Genomic DNA, 24,516 nt, shown 5'->3' with positions numbered 1-24,516 from the left:
GAAGTTTAACATGGCGACATTTTGGGCCAAATGAGGAAGTATTAGGTTCCTTTGAAAGATGAGTAATACTACAGTACTTTAGTTATTTATTTCGTTATTTATCCCTAAACTGAATCATAGTCATCCTGCTGAGCTCAACTGAAGGTTTAAAAATGATGTTGTCATATATATGTATTCATTTTGGATGGATCCATAGAATTACAATATAGAATACGTGGTGTTTGCAATCAGGACAGACTTGAGAGAGTCGGAGGTAAAAATCAGTGCAGTTCATTTGTGCTTTGAAGTTTTATCTACCATTTTGAGGCATCATTAATCTCTATGGCAGTGAATTGTTGAAGAAAGTTAATGGAGTGTTAATGCTCTGTAACAAAGTCAAATAATGACTTTGTTTTATTTTGTTTCCTGCAAAAGACAGTTCTAAGTTTCTCTCTTAGTTTCATTTACAGATCTTTTTCCATTTTGCAGATTTCTATCTATCTACTGCTGCTGCTTGAAACCAAAGTCCTCATTTCAAACATTACGTTCCAGCTGTATATTTTGCCAAATGCAACTAACAGCCTTTGATAAAGTGATTTACCTGTTTGCCTAGCATTTTCTGTATGGTGGTCTTCTATATTTCTTAAGGACACCTTCACCTACTTTGTACTCATCTAACTTACATCACAGAACATTTCTGTAATGGTAGATAACAGAAGGGGTTTTACTATTCAAGTTAATCAGTGGAGTATGGATGCTGCTGATGCATGTAGTTATGATGCACACACAGACCTTGGCCCTATCTCCTGCGTCATTTGTTTGATGTTATCATTGGGGATTCTCATACTGCCTACATAATTCTTAGATAACAGCTTCACATTCATATCTACATGATGTGTTCTTCAAATGCTGTAATAGCCTAGTTTTCAAATAGGATCTAATCTGTAAATGTGACGCCCATGGCTCACGGTGCCTTTGATTCTTGTGTAACACCATCTCCTGATAATTTTTTCATCTACTTGGCAAGTTTCTCATATGTGAGACACTTTGGGTCTAGTAAATGATTATGGGTTCATGATGCTCATCTTATACAAACAAAACTGGACGATAAAAATACATTTTTATGTTATTTTATCAATGTTTCTGTTTTAACAGCGGTTATGTCTCTCCTTCAGTTTACAGTAGAAATGCTTCAGGGACTTGAGAGCTTAAGTCTGGCGGTAGCTTTTACTCCCCTGGCCCGACTGTAGAGGAAAGTGAGCTGTTTTTCCACCTGACAGGTCAGACTGTTCTCAGACATTTGTCTTGCTTCTGTCACACAGCGTGAGAGAGCCCAATAGCATCTGCTGTATTGATTTTAAAAACCCATAAACCCTCTGTATCCCATGAGGTGAAGATAATTAGCACTGATTTTTGTTCATATTCATTAGACGCTATGCTTAATTGATCAGCATTTTAATAAAACACAACATAAAAAATATAACAAAAGTGAATGTATGAAAATTGAAACTAGAGTCCTGTTGAGTGATTTTATGGTTACATTACATGAAAACAATGGTTATCTTATAACTTTAGAATCACAGAAAGCTCTGAGGGCAGATATTACCAACAGGTTTTCATTTATCTTTATGACATGTCTGAATGAACCTGTCGCTGACACATACAAACATATGCTTCTTTTCCACTTATCTTAACTGCGTTTCTGCTCCAGATGGAAAAAAATCACCTTTAAATCAAAGCATATCAACAGCTGTTGACAGGCAGCACCATCATGTTATCAGTCAGTAGTGAATGTTAGTGTAACAGAGCCTGTGCAACAAGAAGAAAGTTTCATTAGTGCCACCATGTGGTAAACTGTACAGAAACAGGGGCGGCAACAGAGAATTTGATGAGTTCTGCTATAAATTGGTATATTAATGCTAAGGAAAAACTCAAGGATGTTAACCATTTATAATATTTAAAACACAGAATATCCAGTGTTATCAGATTAGATTCATCCATAAAAGTGGATTAAGTCTGTGCCTAGGGCCTTTTGATCCTGACTGAGTGCCCCGGAGTGCAGTATAACCAGTAAAAACATCTCTAATACTTAAATTTTTTTTAAAGAAAATATAGCGAGCTCATTCTTTTGCTCTTCTCAGCTCTGTTTCTTCTGGGCACGCATGACTTCATCCAGCTGCCTGATGAGCTCTGCCAGGGTCTCCATCTCGTGGTTCCCCATTTCCAGCAGCTCGTAGCGGAGACTGGAGATGTCCTGTTTGATGTCTTTCAGTTCACCTGTGAAACAGTGAGCGAAACAGCTTCCAATAATGTTTCATGATGTGACGATGCAGACTTGAAGAGCACCGTTATCCAGAAAACCTGCTCAACTCACCTTCATTCACTTCATCATTGTCTTTATCTCTCTGTGCTTTTAAGATGTATCTTTTGATGAGGCGATTCATTATCTTCTGAAATGAAGAACAGATGGTTTGAATCCTAAACTGAGAGGCTAATTATTCCTAAAAATTCTGAGGTAGATAAGGAAAAAAAAGAAGTGAAGAACAGCTGCTGCTTTATTAAGTCAGCGTGTTTGATTATACAGTCTACTGTATGCTTGTGAGTCATACATGACAGTATATTTGTGTTTATACACAATACGTCCTAAATGTGCCCTCTAGAAATCAGGTATTGAAATAAGCCAACATTTCATATGTGCACATCTATTTGTATGAAACTTTACTCAGGAAAAACTAGCTGCTGTCAACCAAACAGCTTAGTTATGTATCAGTATATGAAAACTGCTTTACTTTGTGACGGGTGGGACAAAGCGATGCTTCCACACTCAGATCTTCCTGTTGCCTCAACTAATATTAAAAACAGCAAAAACAGAAAAAGAGAGGAATCACTGTTAATGTACATTTTACAGCATAGTTTTAAAGGACACACTTACAATTGCAACTTTTAAATGTGACACAAGAGGGCCCTGTAGACCTGTATCAAAGAATATAGGTAAACTTCACTAGAAGGGCTGCAACTGTCCAACAGAGCCTTTAATTTACGTTAAAAAAATGAATTTGCTAATTCCTTCGCTTTAAATATCAGTTGTGTCAACAGCTGATTCCTTACCTTGTTAAGTTCCATCTCATTCTTTGAATTTTCTTTGATTTTGCCTCGAGTTACATCCCAGAGAAATTCCCTTGTTCCCCGAAGGAAGGAAATGACAGACTTAGGGCTGGGTACGAGGTTGAAGGGCACAGGCAGCGTGCCGCCATTCTCAAAGTATGAGAACCAGAGTTTCGCTCTAGCAAACTTCCACTCAACATCAGCATCATCCTGCAAGAACCAGGTAAGAACCAGGGAAAACATTTGCTCAGCTTTGTATTTGACATTTAAGTTTAACACTGATAATATCACAAAAGCTGATCTAAACATACCACCATTCAAATATTTAGGTGATTATGTTTAAATCAATATAAGAGTCATTTTAATTTAATATATGAAGTAATACAAATGCAACAGTTAGGTGCAACTGATTTGCTGACAGAGAATAAAAATTACATTTTGTCTCTGTGGCATCAAAAATGTGATTATTCAGAAATTTCATCCAATTTCCATCCACCTATCTGTTTCTTTATTTAAGCTGCAGTATTATTGCGTCTGCACTGAAAATTGACAACTTAGGCATCAGCAGTGAATCATGACCTCTAATGAAATTTTGTAACATTCAGTTATTGCCAAACAATAATGATCTTACACAAAACTAGTCATTATCATCAAAAAAGACGTACCTCAATTTCTTGAAAGGAGCTGTTAAACATGGCAATGAGCATATTCAGCAAGACGATCACCATGATGATATTGTACACCCCGTACAAAACATAGCCAATATTCTCAATGAACTTGTGGTCGATGTTAAGGACCACCGATTTCACTTCCGACAAGCCAAAGATGGCCCAAAATAATGTTTTAAAACTCTCTTCGATCCTGGGGAAATGGAGAAATGAGAATTAAATCAGTGTAGTACAACTAATGTGCTAGTCTTACATGATATTAATTCAACACAGAGTGTGTCTAAAGGCACTACTGGAAAATAAATTAGCCATTTTCCAAAGCTTTTTCAAATAAACTGCGTTATTGTAGCAGTCTGTAGTCGAGACTCACGTTGTGAAGGCATCGTTGTGCTTGGCTCCGAGGTAGTATGAATACAGATTGAACATTCCCACCATGAATGCCACAAAAACCGTTATGAAAATCACCATGAACTTAAAGATATCTTTCACTGTCCTTCCCAGGGAAATCTGCAAAGGGCCAAAGCTCTCATTGGCAGGCAGGATGTATGCAATGCGAGAGAAACTCAGCACAACTGCAACTGCATAGAGGCCTTCAGAAATAAGTTGCGGATCTGAGGGAATCCAGTCTATTCGAGCTAAAAATGAACAAATTCTGAATGTGAGAACAGTTTCCATGCAATAATCATACACTCTATTTAAATCAATATCTGTGTAAGTTTTGTTAAGGAATTAGCTAGAAAATCTAGCAGTCAGATCATATATCAGATCAATATATTTAAAAAATAAATATCCAGTGCAACACAGATGGACTTTAAAATTTAAGCCTGAACCTGAAAATATTTAACATTTATAAGACACAAAATATTCTATCAATACTATAATACTTGAATTCTAAGGTTCGTACTTACCCAGCTGGAAATACTGTATCTCAAAGGGCAAGGTCATGTTGGACAGGTCAGTATAGTGCTTGTCAACATAACACTGGGCAGAGTACGCATGCCAGAAAGCCATTAATCTGGCCATGAAGGACGTCATAAAAATGGCCAAAATACTAAAGTCGAGAAGGTTCCAGGGTTCTGAGATGTATTCCCGGATGTCCTGCGACCAAATGTCTCTACATTCTTCACAAATTTTCCCTGTAGGAAAAAAAATATCACACATTTGGTTGATAGTCACAATTGTTTCTCACTCCAAAGAAATAATGGCACATATGATTTGAACGTGTAAACATGATGAATAAGACTTGATCAAATGTCAAACCACACAGGATTTACTGATGTATACTGGCAAAGCATGTGTGATATGGCTCTAAAGTCTCACCTGTCAAGAAAAGTAAAAGGGTCACTTTGCCTTTTACTGTTTTGGCAAGTCATTACCAGTCTGATTTATTATGGTATATGTGGTAGGAATACATAATTATCTATGTGGGTAATATACCTGCGTGATAGGCTATATGTTTGGGGATTTATAACTCCTCAGTGACTCGTAATACCCTTGACCATTCATACACAGCAGAGTGATGTAATTGCAACAGTGCAGAAGCTTGACTTAAATCATGAGAGGCAGACAAGACTGCGTGATGAGAGAGGAATAAATCAACATAATGAAAAAAATATACTGATTTACAGTAATAAAGAAAGATATGACAGCTAGTTGTGATAGTACACAAGATTGGAAAGAGTTTGCACTCATGACCTATGACCCAGGATATGATGAGAATCTCCATCCAGGTGAAGGGGGTGGTCTTCATACGAAACAGTTGTGAAGGGTGGTCATGGGTGGTCATGTTTGGCAGCAGCGACGGTCCCTCAAAACGGTCTGCTGCGTTCAGGACCAGTAGGCAAAGAAATATCATAAAGGAAGCTGCATGGGCCACAAACTTCAGGAAAGGTCCACACATGAGTTTCCCTAACTGACAGACAGTCAGAAAATAGAAAATAGAACAAAGTTTGACATTATTTTAAGCTGCACCAGGATATTTGTACCAAATCAAAGGATAGGTTCAGGTGCCCATATGAACACTGAAACAGGTTTTGCTTGCTGTAATGATTCCACTTGTTCATACTGACCATTAGAAGATCCCTTCATAATGTACTTACAGTGTAAGTGATGGGGAACAAAATCCACAGTGCTTGCAAAAATATATTTAAAAGTTTATCTGAAGATAATATGAGGCTTCAGTGTTCAGTTGTTGGATGGATCTCTTCCACAGTTAGTCATATTAGTAAATAAAATTCCATCTTTGTGTCTCAACGGACTGTGTTTTCCTGTTCAGCTGCAGTGGAAAGATTGCTACACGAAGAGGAAATGTGGCAATAAAAAGACAGTAACTTTGAAAAATATTGATTTGATTTGATTATTTTGGACAGCTGAAGCCTCATATTAGATTCAAATAAACCTATAAATACATTTGGCACAGAAGGAGGGCTGTGAATTTTGTCCCCCATCACTTGAAAGCGTATTATGAAGGGTCTCTTTACAGCCAGTATGAACAGGAGGAATGATTAAAGCAAGAACAACATGTATCAAAGTTCATTTGGGCACCTGACTAATTTTTTTTTTTTTAGCACAGACTTGAAAAATTGTTAACCGATCCTTTAATTTCACATTTCATCTTTTTTACACACAGTGAGAAGTGCATCAAAAATTTAGACAAAAATATTTAACTGTCTTCTAGACAGCACTAGGCATCTGCATGCAAAACACAGAGTAACCAACAATGTTTGCACCAGTGATCCAAACCAGGAGAAGAAACACAGTTCTGAGAGACATTACTGGTTAATTAAGTCCTTTGAAGCTGCATTAATCTTTTTTGGCCACTTAATGCCAAAAGAACTCCACCACAAGCTGACAAACCAGCCCTGGCATATTGTCACTTAATATTGTGTTAGCAACATTGGCCTTTTAAATGTCCAGCAGACATGGGGCATTCCTTTGGAGTTTCTGGACACATGGTAAATGTACTGTAAATCCAATATACACTCTCCTTTGAGCTCTGTTTAAACTGCCTGCGATGTTAATTCAAGACAATTAATGAGTCATTGGGTTAATTAAGCTATAGCAATGTATGACATTTCTGTAACTAACCTTACTTGATGGTGCTATCCAGTATAAAAAGGCCAGGACAGGCAACCCGACAGCTACGCCAAGGACGAGAAGGATTTTAACTGCTGTGGTTTGCTGACGTAGTCCAGACAAGTTCTCGTACCAGATGGAGAGGAGTTGCTGCTGACAGTTTGGATGTGCCACAAACTGCCTCATTGGCAGTAAGGGCGTTCGAGTGTGTGTATGTGATAGAGAGAGAGAGCGAGAGAGACAGACAGAGAGAGAGAGAGAGAGAGAGAGAGAGAGAGAGAGAGACAGGGATTACATATTACATATTCAAACACAAGGTTGACAATGAAAACAAGTGCATCAATTCTAATCCAAAAAATGAAAGTGCTTTGCTCACATGCTTACCTTTTTAACTTCATATTTTATTGCAAGTTTCAACCTGATAAGGTTTTGTCTGCCAAAGGTTTCAGAGCTTTTACATGATTCAATGTCCCCATTTAAGATGGCTTCCACTTCCTCTGTGTTTTGACACAAATCCAGGAGCCCCACCACAAAGTCTTTACACTGCATTGACAGTTTCTTGTAATCATTCTGTAACAGAGAAAGGCCACATGTATAATACCGACTTATACTTTTGTGAATCACTAATGGCACAATAACCGTCAAGAACTCAAACTTTGTCATAAGTGTAGACTTTAATATTTTAATCAACAGTTATTGTATGTGAATTTTTGCAGAAACATTTTAATATACTATATTATACTATACCTTGAACTCCTTCTCAATGTTGGCCAAAACTGCAAGCTCATTGCTCAGCTCCAGAGCTGCCATCACAGGGTCTTCATTGGAGAGGGAAAGATACGCTGGACTGGCCAGACCTTTATATGCATTGATGCGAGATTGTGAATGGCTAAAAGAGTCATGCCTCTGCTGCTCGCTGCAGTTCCTGCACTGGCAGAAGTAGTCATGGGGACGCTCTATACGGGCCCCCTTCATAAGAAGTATATGCACTATTTCATACTCGTGGCACTGGGAAGCCAGAATAATGGGAGTGATGTCGTGTGAGAAAAGTGTGCCATCCTCGTCATAAGCGAAAAAGTCATCATGTGTGTCCACCTGGCTGGGGCTGTTAATCAGCCTCTGTCCGTCCGCGAAGGCCTGATGGTTCAGTATGGCCTCCACTATACGGACGTAGCCTTTACTGATGGCTAACAGCAAAGCATCTCCTATTCTAGCGAGGTCTTTCTTTCTAAGTAGGAGCTTAGTAACCTCCAAATGTTCGTTGGAAACTGCCAGCTGCAATGCATTCTGGCCCATATAGTTCACACAGTTGATGTTGAGGTCTGGCAGCTCCTCTAGCATCCGCCTCACTTCAGGAACATTGCCATATTCTGCGGCATCTAAAAAACGTTCCTCTGTCATGGAAAGAGTAGAGCAGGATTGGGCATGAAATAGGTAACCAGCTCCCCGTAAAGCTTGTCTCCGGGGTTTGACCACGACCCGCTGCAGCATCATGGCTCCACCTTCATTGCTCCATCTAAACACAGGTAAACATATTTTAGATTATATAATATCATTATCATATGGCTGGATACCTTGTTGGTGTAAAAAATATTAACATGAGCCAAAATACTCCAATTTCATTCTCAAATCAAAATCCAATTTCATGATAAGTGAGACCTACTATTAATATCTTACTAAGCAGACACATTCCTTTAATTTAATTAATCTACATGTTTAGGTAAATGAACATAAGCTCCATATTTCCAAAGATGACCTAGGAAATTTGAGAGCAGTGTCTCAAGCAGTGAATGGACAACAATGTACAATGGACAGCTGGTCTAGACTGGATTATGACTCTCACTACATGTGTGACACCACCCACAGACTCATCATCTGCGCTCTGCCATATCATGGTCCTGGCACCGTCCATCCACTCAGTCTCTGCCCAATATTTGGCCAAATCTGTTTTGGATTTCTGGAATTTTACACAACAATCCCATCTAGTGTTTGGTGGTTTGTGCAGTGGTCAACTTTTATTTTGCTAATTCAAGTATGATGTTAACTCCATTCATAAATCTGTGACAGTACTATAAGACAGTGACTATTTTTAAAACTAATTATATTTTATGTCATTGTCAAACCAGTAAATCTACATTGTGTTCAATAATTACGTTTGAATAACCTGGTTATCTTCAGAGCTAATTGATTCAGCGCAGATGATGACAACGTCCCTTCATTCAATCATCATTAGAGTTAAAAATATTTTATATAACTGAGCGATGATGAATGCATGTAGTATACAGAATTTGTTCTAATACAGATTGACAAAATATTAATCTTTGGCATCTAGTTTTAATGAGCTTAGACAAAATAAAATGAATATGGTGCCATGCTGTTCAGTCAGGGAAGGTGAGCATATCCAAAATAAAATTGAACTGTATGGACATGAATATAAATTTAAAAAAAAAACAATATGCTGTAGTTTTCTGCCTTTAAAATGCTGTAGGTAGCTGCTCCATGTGAATTCACCTGCCTGGATTTCTGAGAAGGCCTGGTTGTTTTTTTTTTTTTTCTGTTGCTCTCCTTCATCATGAAACACACCTGTGATATAACTCAAGAATCAGGTGATTCAGTGAAGGATCAGTGATATTAGGTGTCTAAACAGAAAAAAAATATTGCTGTGACATGCTAGATAATTGGTAGTGTATCACCAGTTTAATCACTGTATGACAGATTTTTATGCAGTTAAGATCATTATGTGGGCTGGTGTGCATGCTGTATGCTATTGACATCTGCAGAAAGTGAGTAAATGTTCTACTACGGCATTATGTTTTAGAAGTACATAATGGTATGGAGAGATATGGGAGATTTTTTTTTTAAATAGATGCTGCAGGAAGATCAGTTTAACAGCATTATCCCTGAGTTATCTACTGTCGTTTTAGGTGTCTCATAGGCCTGAACCCTTTTGTTTAGAAGCCTTACCAAACATAGACATTTCTCAACTGCTTTCTGGAAATAAGGCATGTTTTAAAGAAATATTCAAAACAGGAGGGAACACTCACCTCAGAGAAGACTGATCCGCCAAATGACCTCACTTTCACTTCATTAAGTCGTCACGAGCCAAAACTACGTCCAGAAGCGAAGAGCTGTGCCGACTCATATCAGCCTCTTGTCCACCTGTCAGATATTCTCAACCTGCGTCCCACCTCGGGTCTTGATGCCGACGGTGCAGCCTCTGCGCGCCCGGTGGGAGGTTTTCTAGCAGCTTTTGGGGTGTGTTTTATAACATAGGATATTAGCATTTGATGAATAAATTGCTGAATTCATAACTGTTTAAATTTCAGTTTAATATTCCTGATTTTCCATAATTGTTACCTGCAAGCAACCACTTCAAACTACCAGAGCATAAACTAAAACCTAATTTGTTCCATATATTAAGGCAGAAGGCTGAAGGATTAATTTCTTAAGAAATTAACTATTTTGTCAGCCTGCAGGCTGAAGGCAATAGGACCACTACTATGTGTCCGAAAATAGATGATTTGATGCACTAACCGCTTTCTATAGATGTGCATAAACAATCTCGAAAAAGCAGATTTTCCTAAATCCTCTTAACTCACGGTGCCATCAAATGTTAACAGGAAATACCAACACATCTTCATATTTTATGAGAGCCATTATCCCTGAGCAGACATAAGCTATGCAAAATCAATTAGAGTAACTGCTTAAAAAAGGGGGGTGCATATATAAATATATCTCTTATTATTATAAATGAGCACTAGATAGCCTAAGTCATGACTGGAAATAGTGTTTGTGTTTAAGATTTCATTTTTTTATATAGATAGACTATACGATTTATAGGCCTATACTTATTTGCTATAACCTACATTATTGTTTTATACCTTAATGATTTGCATATAAGAAAGGTGATCTTTTAATATCGTCAACTATGTCTTTTATATATCTCACCAAACAAAATAAAATGATAGTTTTTCATACAAGGAAGTTAAGGCACTTTCACACACCTTTTTATTAATCTTTACCTTAACCCCAGAATCAAATTCATACATCGTCTGAACCTATTAACATTAATCTTTGCATCGATCCTCTTAATTCTTCCACTTACACCCTTAATTTTTGTTTTCGTTGTGTTCGTTTTCTGTGGTTATGTACTGTATATTATGACACTTCCAGGTGTACCTGAAGGCAACATGGATGTGTTGAAGCTCGCGCTCTCTGCTGGACATGACGTGTATAACCGACAGTCGCCGTTGTCAAGGAACTGCGTCCTCGGTTGCTATCATGGAGGGATTGTACACAGACTCAGGTGAGGCAGCTTGGAAAACGTCAACTTAGCCTAAATATTTATTAACTTTTTAAAGAGGATGTAATTCTTCCGGAGACGTTGTTGCGATGTGGATTCAAGAATTTCCTTTGCAAGTTTTTCTGCGCCCTGAAAATGGTTGAATAAATTAGCACGGAGCACCGCTGACGTTAGCTTAAAAAAAGGACCCAACAAGCCAAGTTAGCAGCTAGCAGCACTGCTGGAAGCTGAACCTGTATGTCTGCCCGGTGTCAGCAAGGATCAGCAGCCCCGGAGGATGCAAGTTCCTCGGGACAACTTCTTCTACCACTCGTATCCTGCATGTTTGTCATTTATCCTGTAGAGTTGTTATAGAAATACATTTTAAATGTTTAAGTTACACCCGTGTTACAAAGCAAATAGGCCATACAGAAGCTGTTCAATTAATCATTGACGCTGGAAATCTATATGACTGGCCTGTATAATTCATTAGAACTTTTATTCACTCAAGTCAAAGGTTACATTGAGATGACACTGTAATTAAAAAAACAAAAACACTGCTCTCCTTAGCTATTCACATACAGAAATTCGAGGTTTGGAGCTGATGAAGACCCCCATGATGACAGACAACTTTTGGTTGAAGAGCAGAAGTTGTGCAGAGCCCGAGCTCGCAAGTTTTCCGTGGAAACCAACCGACGCAGGAAGTCAGTTTTTAGTCTTTGCATTGTTATTGTTTTTATTTTTAGCAACAATAGGTCTGTGGCTTCTTTCATGTAAATACTGCCTGCATACTGCAGCCCAAACCTGCACAGACATTCAGTCATTTGTCACTTAAAAGCAGCATTCGTCATTTCTCTCAGAGATCATGCTGCTTTGCGTGTTTACAGTATGCACGTCTTGGACAGCTTATGGCTGTGTCCTTGGCTTAGCACCTTTGAGGGATGGACAGTATTGACAGGATTTTGCTGTCTAGACCTGGAAATAGATCTGTAGGTTAACTAAGGGCCAGAGCAGTGACTGAAGTGTCACCTCTCTGAAGACTGACACAGCAAAGTTCATCACTGTATGAGGCTTAAATCCCTCACAGATATTAATAACTTTCTAAAAGTGTGCTTCCATGGTTATTAACAGAGGTTAAAGGTGAGTGTTTCTTAACTCAGGGCTTTAAAGAGTAGGTTGGGATAAGGATAGCTATATGTGGAGGTCAACTTTATTGTATAATACAGTAAAGGTATTTTGGTTTTAAAGAAACATGATTTTAAATATAATCTAGGTTGATATAGTAATTGCAGAGGTGGGTTAAAATCTTATCTATACAATAAAAAACCTATAATTTACATTTATTCTTTTAAAGGGGGGACAAATTAATGAAGGTGACATGACAACTGTATCATGAATGAAAACTTAAACAGACTATCAGAGTTTATAAAGCAATTTTAAATGCTATAGATAATTTGTATACATTAACACATGCTGGCAAGCATAATACAATGTACAGTACCAGTCAAAAAATTGGGACACACTTTCCCATTCAAGTGAATGGGAAGGTGTGTCGTGTCCAACCTTTTGACTGATACTGTAGATTATTGCATTTATACACTTTTAAAGTAATATTTAATTGTATCAGTCAAGTAGAAATGCAAGATTTGAACTTTAAATTACCAAGACTGAGAGTCTACAGCCATGCTAGCAGCTCAGTGAGGATCTACTTAAGCTAAATGCTCACAACAACATCGTCATTAAAAAAAAAAACTTAACAGTTCTAGACTTTGCAGCTCCAATAAGAAGTATCTCTAAATAAATATATTTAAGATGTGTCTCATTTTTAAGAGAGATGTCTCAGTTAAAAGCATGAGATACTTTCTGCTCTGATTCTCAACACTGTTTAAAAATCCCACTGCTTTTGTTGACACTGATACCTTTTTTGTCTTAAAAAAAACATTGCTGTTGCTCTTGACTGACCCTGCTGACATTATTATTACATTATTATTGCTTTCTTCTGTGAGCCCAGTAGTGAGTGGTTGCTGTAATTTATTAATGACTGTGTTGAAAACATATCTGTAGGAATGGACTCAGGTTTCTGTATCTCAAACATGGCCAGTCAAGATTTAATGAGTTAAAATGTGCCTCGGGTTCATGCTCGGCTCTTTTTCATGGATTAGGGTTCTGGAGGACAAACGGAAACAGTGGGACGTGCAGGAGCAGCGACTGAGGGAAAACATCCTGAAGCAACGCAGACAGCTAGTAGTAGAGGCAACCGAGCGCTTCCAAAGAGCTCATCTACCTCCTTCTCAGAGACGAAGGCAATGTTAGTGATGTTTTCTTACATTTGCCTCTTAGCACTGAGAAGTGACGCGCAACAGTCTTGACACATTTCCGTTTGTTAACTGTAGGTGGTGACTGTTTTCCTTTTTCATGGTGTTTTAGCTTTCAGAAGGCACGCCCCAAATATTGAAGATGCACTCAATCAAATTCAAGGCAACCTGAGTTCGTACACCCGGCAGTCCTCTTTCTTGTCCAGCAACTCTAACATTAGCAGGTAAAAAAGTCAGTTTAACCATTATTCACTCTCATGTGCCCTACGTACCAAAAATAACCATATAGCCTCCAAAATGTCAAGTAAATTAATTGGTTTTTTTAAATTTCCCTAGGAGTTGTATAACCCTAACTCTAACCCTAACCCTAATGCAACAAAAATGCTTATTTTGATTTGTAATATATTTTATGTGTAGGCTTCTACCAGCTAGATGAGTCACACATTTTATCTATCTGTATATTTTTCTCTCATAGAAGCTGCACTCCCTCTCCAAGGCCTCCCACAGTATCTAAATCTTCCCACCGCCAAGCCCTCTGCACTGTGGAGGCCTACACAAGACAGCTTCAGGAGCAGAGCGCTTGTGTCAAGAGCAGTCAAGAAACTCCAAAGACTCAAGAGAGGCAACAAGATCACAGTCCACAGGTATGCTGGTTGTTTCGTTTGGTTGTGCAGTAGAACAAAATGAAGCCTGGTTTAACGCGGTCTCCGACAGTCTGACTGTGTGTAGCGTGTAGACACACACAGTCTTGTTTCTGCATTTGAATATACATTCTGTCATCAGGAAATTGACTTTCACTTTAATCAACTAATCAAAAACATTTTTCAGTACTACATAATCGAAAATCTGCTAATATATGATCACCTATTTTGAAAACTTTACTTGAAAAGGTTTTTAACACATATTCTTACCCCTACTTGTGTTAAAGTCAACTAACAGTACTTTTGCAGGGATAAAACATCTTAAACATCCATCTATCTATCCAGCTGCTTTCTACACTTATCCTGTTCTTCTCCTATCGGGATAGAAACTGAATAATTGCACCACAGGTTCCCAGAGAAAGGTTCTGGGGTTCAAATATTAATGCCTCCAATGTAGTATTGTGAGAAAAAGTATGTTGATAGAAACCTCAAGTGAACCTCAAGGAGGCAGCAATGCAGCATGAACCCACTCCTGCACAAGGAACACCCCTTCCTGACTGCTACAAGCTTCAGCATCCTTTTGTGAAATCTGTGTTAACAGTTGTTTCAAAAATGTTAATATTTGTAACAAAATTCTTGATTTGCTATTGAGAAAAAAATTCTGCCTCCACCAATGACAGAGACAGCACAGGACAACTGCTTGTTAAGGTGGGGTTTGATGCGATATGCTTGAATGAGTATGTCTCTTCTCTCATTTGAAATTCATAATAATTTGGATGTAAGTACTAGACCGACCACAACACTTCAGAATCACTGGTATCTCCATGAAATTTGCACATACTTTACATCATATTTCTCATTGGAACATCTGTATAACACCCCTCTCACACCTGCCCTGTGCATATTGAAGACCTACTTATCCAGAACCAATCCAAAGAGGACTTAATTCACACCTAACTTTGCTCCCAGAATTTATTCAAGTGTTCTTAATTATGATTCTCTGTGGGCTGTTTCATTACGTTAGCAAAAGCAGATATGTTTACACTCAATGTTCAACATGGCAGACAAGGTGTCATTTCAAATATGTGGTGATGATACTCTCTTGTAAATGCTATACAATTTCAGCATTGTCAAAACTTTGGTATATAGTTCGCTTTTTATGTAACAAACCTGATAAAAAAAATTACCCAGGAAAGTGAAGTCTGACCTTATGGCCAGAGTTTGAACCCTGATTTTGCCCTGGGTGGTTTGCCAGGTCAGTTTACCTAGGTTGACTGTTTTACAACTACAGTTTGTTTATACATGAAGTAAATTACAGAGAAGAACTACATAATCACTTTTGTGATTCTGGTGATCATGAGCTTAAGTGATATTGCACAGTGCAGTGTAGGTGTACTCACTATTAGTGCAAATATTTTTTGCACAGCAATGGGGGGAGTATAAAAGGCAAAAATTAAAGATTTTATAGGGTTCTTATCACCTTTTTTAAACAGTTTCTAAAAAAATATACATGCCAAACTCTTTTATTCTGTCAGATTTATTTGTTGGTGGTGAAAAATGAAAACAGTGAGATAGAGATAAAGTGTCATCTAAGCTTTGAATTAGTCAAATAAGACATACCCGAGCATCACCAGATCAGACAAGGCCACTTAAAGAGAGACAGTTAGTTCATCAACTCTGTGGTCCTCAATTTTTCTTTGTCATTTTCTTTGTTTTTCATTTCCACTCTCCATCTCAAACATAAACAACTCTTATTTTAGATCTGTGTTCCACCCCTATATATATAGAAAATGTAAATCATGTTATTATTTACTACTCATCAACTTGCTTTTGCTTCCATATTTCAGGACAACCACCCGTCCTATTGCTGTAATCCTGACAGCCTTTCAAGTAAGGACAGTTTGGAGAATGAGGAACCCAACCACAGCAAAAAAAATCTACAGTGTTCCTATTCATCCCTCTTGCTTGACTCGGATAAACCCCATCTAGACTTGAGAAAGCAAAATGATTTGTGTCCATCATCAGACCTAGCTTCTCTCTCAGCCATGATGCATCTTGGTAATAACATACCCCTATCGAGAAAACTACATGAACCTAAGCAGAAAAAACAAGAGGAGACTGAAGGGTTTAACAATAAGATGCATGTTTCCAAAGCTCCATGGGGGTTCACATCTATTGAGCAAACACCAAAAACAGAGGCCCAGCCTGCTCTGCAAAACTGCAGCTTGTTAACTCTTGAAATTATTAGTGGAGAGCCAGAGCACTGTGAGGTAAACTACCCACAAAACAGTCCTGGTGACAACATCATGGTTACAAGTCATACTGCTCCTGGAAACACAGTACTTGAGTCTTCATGTCTTAAACAAGTTGGACAACTGTTGGATCTCAGACAGCAGAGGGTCCATGATGACAGACAAATAAAACATCCATCAGCTTCAGAAATTCTTTTGCCTGCCAAAAATGGCAACAGCAAAGACATTTTGTTTGGGGCTCCCCCTCCGCCAAATATTTTCTTGAACAATAGTACAACAGATAATGCCTCACAAGAAGGAATTCCTCAGCAAACAGGAAAAGAACACTACTATCTGTCATCCCAGAAAGAGCCTAGTGCTTCTATAAACAACCTCAACAAGGTTTCAAACTCAGAGCCCAAAACCGAGAAGCCCATTAATACTGCATCGCTGCAACATGTATGCATGTCCAACATTCAATCAGATAGTCCTAAGTGCCTTAAGTATCCTGAGGAGGAAGTACAAAAATTGCCTGTTTCAATTGGGACATCTCATTCAGTATGTGAAGTCAGATTCATCAAAGGAATCCTTAAAAAGCCGTCTAAATATATGTCAGGAGATACCGCTTGTGTGTATGGCTCAGGACATTTGATTTTTGCAAAACAAGTAGCTTTAGCAATCAGAGATAGTGTTGAATTAACAAGAGCAAAAACAAAGGAGGAGAGCAACAACACTGTAAAGAAGAAGCTGCGTTGGTTTGATGAGGTACATGTGGAAAAAGAGGACAAAGAACAGGCCATAATAAAACAGATGAAAGGCAAATCATCCAATCTATCTCCGACAAAGAACAACTCAGAGGACCACCAGCTAAGCCTCACTACAGTCTCAGGGGCTTCCAAGCCTGGACCCAGCATGACCCTCTCAGCCTCCACTGGTTATCACTTTACAAAGCAAGCGTGGGCAGATGTTGGGGTTCAAGTCAGTTTGCCCCAGGAACGTGTAGACGAGGTCAAGGTGCTGCGGTGCAGCACCAGGACTGGTGGCCCCAAGGTCCCTCGGAGAGAACGTTCTGCCAGAGTCGGAGCGTGTCCTGTTTCCTTGAAGACTAGAAAGGGCATTGTCATACGACCTCAATCTGCCACCGAGGTGAATCAGATTGCCAAGACCCAAGGGAAGATCATGGTGCCCCGCCCACCTCCTAGGATGGAATCTGTGGAAGAAAAAACAGCGTACACCACTAAGACTCCATATGGCATGGATCATGCTAGTGTCAACTGTAAACAAGCTCTGGCTGCAGAGCAGGCTCTGCACAAGGACAACTCAGAAGGCTTTTTCTCACCTTACACACATCATGTAATCAGAACAGATAGTAGTGTTATGTACACAGCGCTGCCACCCTCGTATACCTACCCTGTCGCAGAGGGCAACACGAAAGGCAGGCCAAGCTCAGGTCATCAAGAAACTCTGAGTTGCGGTAGAAGAAGAGGGATGGTGTACGATGAAAAAGGTCTCTGTTTAGATTGCACTCCCACAGATGAGGAGATCTCACAGCTCTGGCAGGGTGTCTGCAGTGCCTTAGTCACCAAGGATGGTAATGTATGCTTTGGCTTAAAGCCCCTCACGCAGCTTAGGCTCGGTTGGTTTGTCTCTTCACACGTAATTAAGATTCACATTCAGTTTTTCTCCAGCATATTGGTTTCTTACCATTAGCTCTCCAACTTCAAATTTCAAGTCATCGATACATTTATTGACTAAAGTTCTGTATATTGTTCCCTTTATCCTTAACACACAATTACAGTTTGATAGACCCTATTGATTTTTCATAAATCACATCAGTGTGCTGTGTCTTCTTTAGCACACTGTTTACACACTGTTAAAGTGTTACTAATTTATTGAAACTGATCTATATAATAAGTCAAATATTGGTCTTTTTGCATCATCTCATGTTTTGATATTGAAAAGGCAGTGAGGTTGAAGTCTTGATAACCTATCTTGAGAAAAGAAGCCAGTAACGTCTGGAGAAGTGGATTTAGTTGACTCCAGAAATTTCCCTCCTACCTATGGCCTTTTGTCGACCTCGCCTGAAGCCTGTAATAAGACTATCAGCCAGGTCAAAACAGTCATAGGAGTGAGTGACTTCTTCCTTACCCCTTCTACTGGTGAGATCAAAGTTGGATCTAAACCACATTTTCCATTACACCAACAAGGGCTATTAAGAATGTGCTTTTAATGTAATTAACCTGAGCTTCTGCACATATTTTTTTTCTCTTCCGTTTAAAATAGCACAGCTCAACAGATTAAAGTTAAGCTGCTCAATATAGACGCAATATTCAGTTTTGGTCACAATATGACTTTTAGCAGGTAAAACAGAAGGCTCCTAACAAAAGGGACAACAATTACAGTACAAGGTGATATCTTTTTCCAGATATTGCATTTTAGGTCACAAATTGATCTCCTGTAATGAATCCTCTTAAATGGACCACAAGGCTTGCTCCGTACTAAATATTGTTTTTTGTGTTGCTGTAGTTTTTTTATGTTTTATGCATGATTTCAGTGAATTCATCTTCTTTCAGGGAAAAACATGCTTAGAAGACAGGCCCCGGAGAGTGGGCGAGTTGGGAGGAAACTCTATGTGGAGCAGAGCAGACACACTCCTGTCTCAAAGAACAGAAGGCCTCCTCAGCCCACTCAGGTACATGCATGCAGTTGCCCTGTGGGGAGGAAGAGTGAGAATAATTGCTAAAGATCAGTAAATGGGTGTGTTTGAACTTGTTGAATCGGTTTTGCAGTCCCTTTCATGCTTAGAGTGTTGGTAAAATTACTAGACGCCACGATTTGTGCTTCTCAAGACGAGATTTTCTGGATGGACTTGAGTTGTCAGTGTTGGCTTTTGTATACAACTTGTTGTGTGTTTACCTGTCATCGTGCTTTATGCCTATCACCTAGAACTTCTGAAGTGTACTATAGACTTCATGAATATCGTTAAAGGTTAATCTAAGACTTAAATGACTTAACATGTTTATTTTGTTTTATGTAGCCACCAAAACAGGCCACAAACCCACCAAGACCGTATTCCAAAACTTATGACATGGCCTTTCCAGATGAAGGTACTGTGTTTACTGTGTGTTGTTGGTTTCTATCATAGTTACAGTAAGTGCACTATCTCATAAGACTTCTCTCCTGCATGCATATTATCTAATGCAAAACCTAAAAGAGCCTATCAACTGTTCCTTCAAGTAATGTAAAAGCAAAGTTATTATTCTGAGCCAATACCAAGCTCAGTAATTTAATCAGTAAAACAGGACATCTGAAATGTAGAAAGTGATCATGAGACATTCGCTAGATTTTTTTGTACAGCTATATTTTACTTATAAAGGCACAAAAACACAATGGCAGAAGTAAAGTGATAACAGGTGCAAATGAATGTGTGACTTTGTTTCTGCTCTCAGGTTTGGAGAGTGCAGCCCAGTTTCACCTCGCTGAAGTACACGCTGAAGGCCTTCTGGAAGAAAGGGATATTGTGGCTGCCACGGAAACAGCCCAAACACAGAGGCCTGGAACAGTGCAGCAGCGCCAACAGCCGGGACTTACCGCCATTTCCTTGGAAGAGCAAAAGATCCTCCTCTCTTTAGACAGACTCAACCAACAACTGCAAAGTGAGCACTTAGTGAAGCATTGGGCCAGATCTGACCAACTACATTGTTGTAATGCAGTGATTAATATGTCTTACCTAGTAGTCTGACCACTATTCACTATTTGTAGGTGTGCGGGAACACACTGGCACGCGTGGCCTCCTACTTATTGATGCACCCTCTGTAAGTATGAATTTCTGTTGGAAACGTTGCTTGCCTCAACATATGAAGTGACTTTGTTGAATACGTTTTTTTTTCTTTATCTTCTTCCTTTGTTTTCAGACAAGGGAAATGAAGGCCACAAGCCATCACAAGCACCGTGCATCCTCAGCCAACAACCGCACTCGACACCAGAAGAAATCCTGACTTCAGGCTGCATGGTTGATAGTGGTCCTCACTCCTATCAGTGTATTGAACTTGTCCTGTGGCACTCTGTATAACCAAGCACTTGAATTCCTCTAAAATGGGTTCAGTTGCCTTTGAAGCTGAATGTGCATAATGGAGTAGCTTTAAGATCTAAGAGATCAGCAGCAATAGTCTGTAGAGATTAAAAAAAAAAGCATTTTAGCAAAATTAGACCAAATATAATTTTTTTTACATAAACTAGTTGAAGTTAGTTTTTTATTTTTCTCCATCTGCATGAGAAAGAACACATTGTCACGAAAAAACATATGTCAGCCCTCGTAGTGCCACTTAAGTAACCGAATTTTAAGTGCACATGAAAATTACAGTGACTGAGATTCTATGTGCTGCAACAACTGTTGATTTGTATAAGATGTGTATTTATTTTCAAGTCTGCTTCATTCTGTATTTATTTTATATAGTAAAACTATAATTTGATATAAACTGTTTTGGGGATGAACTGAATAAAGCTTTTTGTAACACACTGATAAACGAACTGGGTGCTGCGTGTTTGACAGTGTTAGTATTTCCTCAACCATGCGTAGTAAAGTCAGTAAATGGACCGAAGACCAGAAATGGTTCATAGAGAGAACTGTTGCAACATTGAAGGTGTGTTTGTCTTTCTTTGATGACCGTAGAAAGGACACGTGTGTCTTATGCACTAGACTCAACCTACTGGCTCAACGAGGTGAGCCTCTACCAGAGGGCCTCCAGCCTTCTGTTGCAATTGCATCTACCCTGAACTTTACTCCTGTTTCAGTTAAACATGCCCATAACTTATAGGTACAATAGATTTAACCATTTTTATTTCATTTTAGTTGTAGGTTACTGCAGTTTTTACTTTGTAAAATGAAATAGGTATTAATTAGATGTTTTTCTGTCTTCCTTGCCAAAAATAGGTGCCTGGGGCAAACAAGCTGCAGGGATTATTGATGTGAGTTCTGTTGCCCCTCCTTCCCCGGCGTGTCTGGTTTTGCCCATCAGTCAGCCTGCTGGAACTTGCTCCAAGAGGGGGAGGAAGCTCAAACTTATTTGAAGACTCAGGCTCCCAACGGTGATGAAATCTTTTTTGGTTTAACTACAGGTTTCTGGTTCTGTGCATGCATACATTCTTGTGTGTTTCAACAAGGAGTCGTAAACAATTATGTGACTGTGGGTGGTGGTGGTGTCGTGCATCACCAACTTATTGTTATCTTACACCAAAGCTGAGAATATATGATGCATGCAGATAAGAGGATTCTCTATTTAAAAGGACAAAAGTTGTCCAATGAGGTCACTTAAGACAACAAGCATAATGTCATTAGAGCGGGAAAACACTTTATCTGGATAAATCAATGCTGATATTTCACTTTTTTTAAGTGTTACTGAATCAAAAATGTGTCCAGAAGAAACCAAAACAAATGGGCTTCAACACCACCTTTCTTTTCATCTACTGAATTTCAGTGCGATGTACTGCATTTGTATAAAAGACCAATATTAACAAAGTAAAAAGAAAAACATCCTGTTCATTAATTCCACTGCCTTCACTCACAGTGAGTTATTAAATGTGAATGCACATAAAAAATAGACAAAATGATAAAATAATGTACAATCTGTGGTCATCTGTGCACAGCATTTATTGAACTTTTACTAAGACCACTCAAATCCATGTTTTCTCTGAAATCTGTTCCCCTTGGTCCACTACTTTTAATGTTCAGAGTCATTATCCCATACAATGGTGAGCTTAATGACGTTTAAGCCTCAACCAGCACAACACCCAGAAACTCAACAAGAAAGAGTGCGGAAAATAAGGGAAGACGTTTCCACAGATGCAAGTTAGAGCTTGCGCTTTGGTCTGTTGTGAAGCTTAATCTCAAGTATTTTGTCATGTTTTGTCACAGTCCATTTAACATGCAATGAATGGGTGTCTGGTCTAGTGCAATTTCTGTAAAACTGAAAAGTTAGTTGGATGTATAAGATAAAACTTCCTAGGTAGCAGGTTACAACTATTTTGCATACAAAGACATAATATTTAAATGAATTAACTTAAAGACTGGTTGGAGAGATTCACTGTGTCAAAACAAAGAACACTGGTTCAGCATAGTTGGGGAGAAATACACTTAAAAGATGCATGATAGATGTTTTGTATAAAAGTGATAAAAACAGTACAATCTAACATAAGTAATATCAGATGTGGTTTCTGACTATACATTGTAATTGATTGGTTCATTTTAAAAGAAGACAGACAGAAAGACGTGTGTGTGTGTGTGTGAGAGAGAGAGTGAGAGAGAGAGAGAGAGAGAGAGAGAGAGAGAAAGAGAGAGAGGGTTGCCAGTGTTTATATTTATGATGACCAAGAGGCTGTATATACCTATGAATCACTGTAGGGGGCACTAAAGCTCCCATCTGCCCATCTGTCTGTAGCAACACCGTGCGTCACTATTTCTGATAATAACACTGGACCAAAGCGCCTGGAACAGGGAGGACCGATATAGCCGCCCTGGATTTCAGGACTTTCAGAATGAATCATAATAATAAAACTTAAGAAATCGTTCATAAACCTTCTGCTGACATCCGGCAACATCCACTCCCTACCCCAGTGAGACGGAGTTGCCTCATAAAAATGAAGAGATGTTGACCAAAAGTGACCAATCTGCTAAGTGGGTGGTCCCCTCAGGGCTGCCGGGACACTGCAGCCCATCTCTTTAATGTGTCTGAGTGCGTTACAATGATGTGAAAATGACCACTTTAACCCAAACAATGGACATCTCTTGACTGGCAGCATGTGTGCACAAAACGTTTCATTCATACATCAAAAAATATGGGGGCCTGTTGCACGAGCATCAATTATTGCACAGATATTAAAAAGTTCAAAACAATTAGGCTGTGAATTATACTACGCCTTGCATTGTGAAGATAACACGACACTCGTGAATTACTGTAGGACAGTTATTAGGATATTATAGTGACAGTATTAGCCTGTAAGTATGATGGATTATTAAAAGTCTACTATAAATGTCACTATACCAGGAAGCCATATTGAATGCGGAATTCTGCGTATTTTACACTCTTATTTTCCATATGTTAGATGTTTCAAAGTTGCTGAAGATTCGAAAAAAAGTTTTAAAATAAGTGATAAAAGTGAATAAAGAATAAATTAAATAAATAACAGTAAATGAACAAACTTCTCTCGAGGCGTGCATCTGTTTAAACACGAGCATGTGTATGTGACTGGCAGGGCGAAGCTCTTAATCTGTTCAACGGGGCTTTACATTGTCTGCGGGAATTTAATAGGGCTTCATAATCATTCATTCAGTGGATGTATGGGAAAAAGAGTTGAAACAGAGCCTCTGTATCCAAAGAGAGTGGATCTTGACAAAATGATTTCTCAATGGAAGAGGGGCCTCATTAGCATAACAATTGTGGGAACTGCATGGATCTAGTTTTCATGAGCACTGTAAAAAAAAAAAAAAAAAAAAAAAAAAAAGTGAGAGAAAAAATAGCAGCTACCATTACACATACTGATGAGAGAAAGTGTGGTTTTGGATTATTGATAAAAATCGAGTTGGGAAAATGTATGCAGCCTCGTTATCCATAGACATAATGTTTAACACTTTATAAGTTAAAAAAGTGTTTTTAAAGTATAAAATAGTCAATCCTGAAATATTTCTTACATAACCTCTAAAACACTTCAGCACATAGACTTGCATATGAATGAAGCAATTAAGGCAGAATTGTTGCTTAGTATAGATTTTGATGTTCCTTTGACTAACAATTTGTCCATCTGCAATTTTTGTGGGGTCAAAAGGTGAATTTTGTAGTTGAACAAATGATGAAACTTGCATGTATATTTATTTTTATTTACATAACACTTTTGGGTTGCAAATGGGCCATTTACAATGTTTCTCCGAGTGGACTCAACGGGTTGCCAGCAAAATAAAGAATACTTAAAATTCAGAAATTGTTGCCTATATAATGATCTAATGAATGTGTAATAATGACTGATCAGCAGCCGCATCGATTATTAAATAAACAATAATAAAAGTCACTGTGTTATATGTAGACTGTCAAAGTTCTGTCAAATGATTTGAGGTGATTTGTGGTGTGACATAGCGTATATCTTCATAAATTTAGATTTTTTGGATCAAAATGAAACTTTATAAATAAGTGTGGAGGCCCTTGGACCTGCTCGGGCCCATGGGCTACA

At 38.6% G+C, this 24,516-nt stretch overlaps 2 protein-coding genes and 1 long non-coding RNA gene across 7 annotated transcripts; 2 read left to right on the top strand and 1 right to left on the bottom strand.

Annotated features, from left to right (window-relative positions):
- The first annotated feature begins 67 nt into the window (after positions 1–67).
- LOC121898904 lies at positions 68–3,211 on the top strand. 2 transcript variants are annotated; one of them, XR_006096570.1, is made up of 4 exons: positions 68–253; positions 1,155–1,259; positions 2,156–2,266; positions 3,138–3,211. It is a non-coding gene; the product is annotated as an uncharacterized LOC121898904 (long non-coding RNA). The 2 variants fall into 2 exon arrangements; XR_006096569.1 differs by lacking the exon at positions 3,138–3,211 and having other exon boundaries at positions 2,121–2,187.
- trpc6b (transient receptor potential cation channel, subfamily C, member 6b) lies at positions 1,273–10,075 on the bottom strand. Of its 2 annotated transcripts, none has more exons than XM_042414415.1 (12): positions 9,872–10,075; positions 7,575–8,343; positions 7,212–7,397; positions 6,840–7,004; positions 5,448–5,664; positions 4,661–4,888; positions 4,123–4,387; positions 3,750–3,945; positions 3,088–3,294; positions 2,769–2,825; positions 2,354–2,429; positions 1,273–2,256 (listed from the first exon to the last, which is right to left on the bottom strand). In XM_042414415.1, exons 2-12 carry the CDS (start codon positions 8,319–8,321, stop codon positions 2,117–2,119), a joined length of 2,484 nt encoding a protein of 827 aa, XP_042270349.1. In that variant the 5' UTR covers positions 8,322–8,343; positions 9,872–10,075; the 3' UTR covers positions 1,273–2,116. The 2 variants fall into 2 exon arrangements, with proteins under 2 accessions (XP_042270349.1, XP_042270350.1); XM_042414416.1 differs by having other exon boundaries at positions 5,448–5,573; positions 6,845–7,004.
- Positions 10,076–11,023: 948 nt separating this feature from the next.
- cep126 (centrosomal protein 126) lies at positions 11,024–20,826 on the top strand. 3 transcript variants are annotated; one of them, XM_042414410.1, is made up of 11 exons: positions 11,030–11,442; positions 11,694–11,813; positions 13,272–13,417; positions 13,537–13,648; positions 13,900–14,068; positions 15,913–17,887; positions 18,870–18,988; positions 19,334–19,403; positions 19,746–19,952; positions 20,059–20,111; positions 20,211–20,826. In XM_042414410.1, the coding sequence occupies exons 1-11, from the start codon at positions 11,408–11,410 to the stop codon at positions 20,292–20,294; spliced, it is 3,090 nt and encodes a 1,029-aa protein (XP_042270344.1). In that variant the 5' UTR covers positions 11,030–11,407; the 3' UTR covers positions 20,295–20,826. The 3 variants fall into 3 exon arrangements, 1 of the variants encoding a protein (XP_042270344.1); XR_006096567.1 differs by lacking the exons at positions 19,334–19,403; positions 19,746–19,952; positions 20,059–20,111; positions 20,211–20,826 and having other exon boundaries at positions 11,024–11,442; positions 15,913–18,704; positions 18,870–18,947; XR_006096568.1 differs by lacking the exons at positions 18,870–18,988; positions 19,334–19,403; positions 19,746–19,952; positions 20,059–20,111; positions 20,211–20,826 and adding an exon at positions 18,655–18,705 and having other exon boundaries at positions 11,024–11,442; positions 15,913–18,455.
- Positions 20,827–24,516: the final 3,690 nt, after the last annotated feature.

The sequence above is a fragment of the Thunnus maccoyii genome, chromosome 6 (genome assembly GCF_910596095.1).
Source record: "Thunnus maccoyii chromosome 6, fThuMac1.1, whole genome shotgun sequence".
In the NCBI taxonomy this organism is placed as follows: domain Eukaryota; kingdom Metazoa; phylum Chordata; class Actinopteri; order Scombriformes; family Scombridae; genus Thunnus; species Thunnus maccoyii.
The sequence above is the reverse complement of the archived record's forward strand: the minus strand, read 5'-3'. Positions and strand labels throughout refer to the sequence as shown.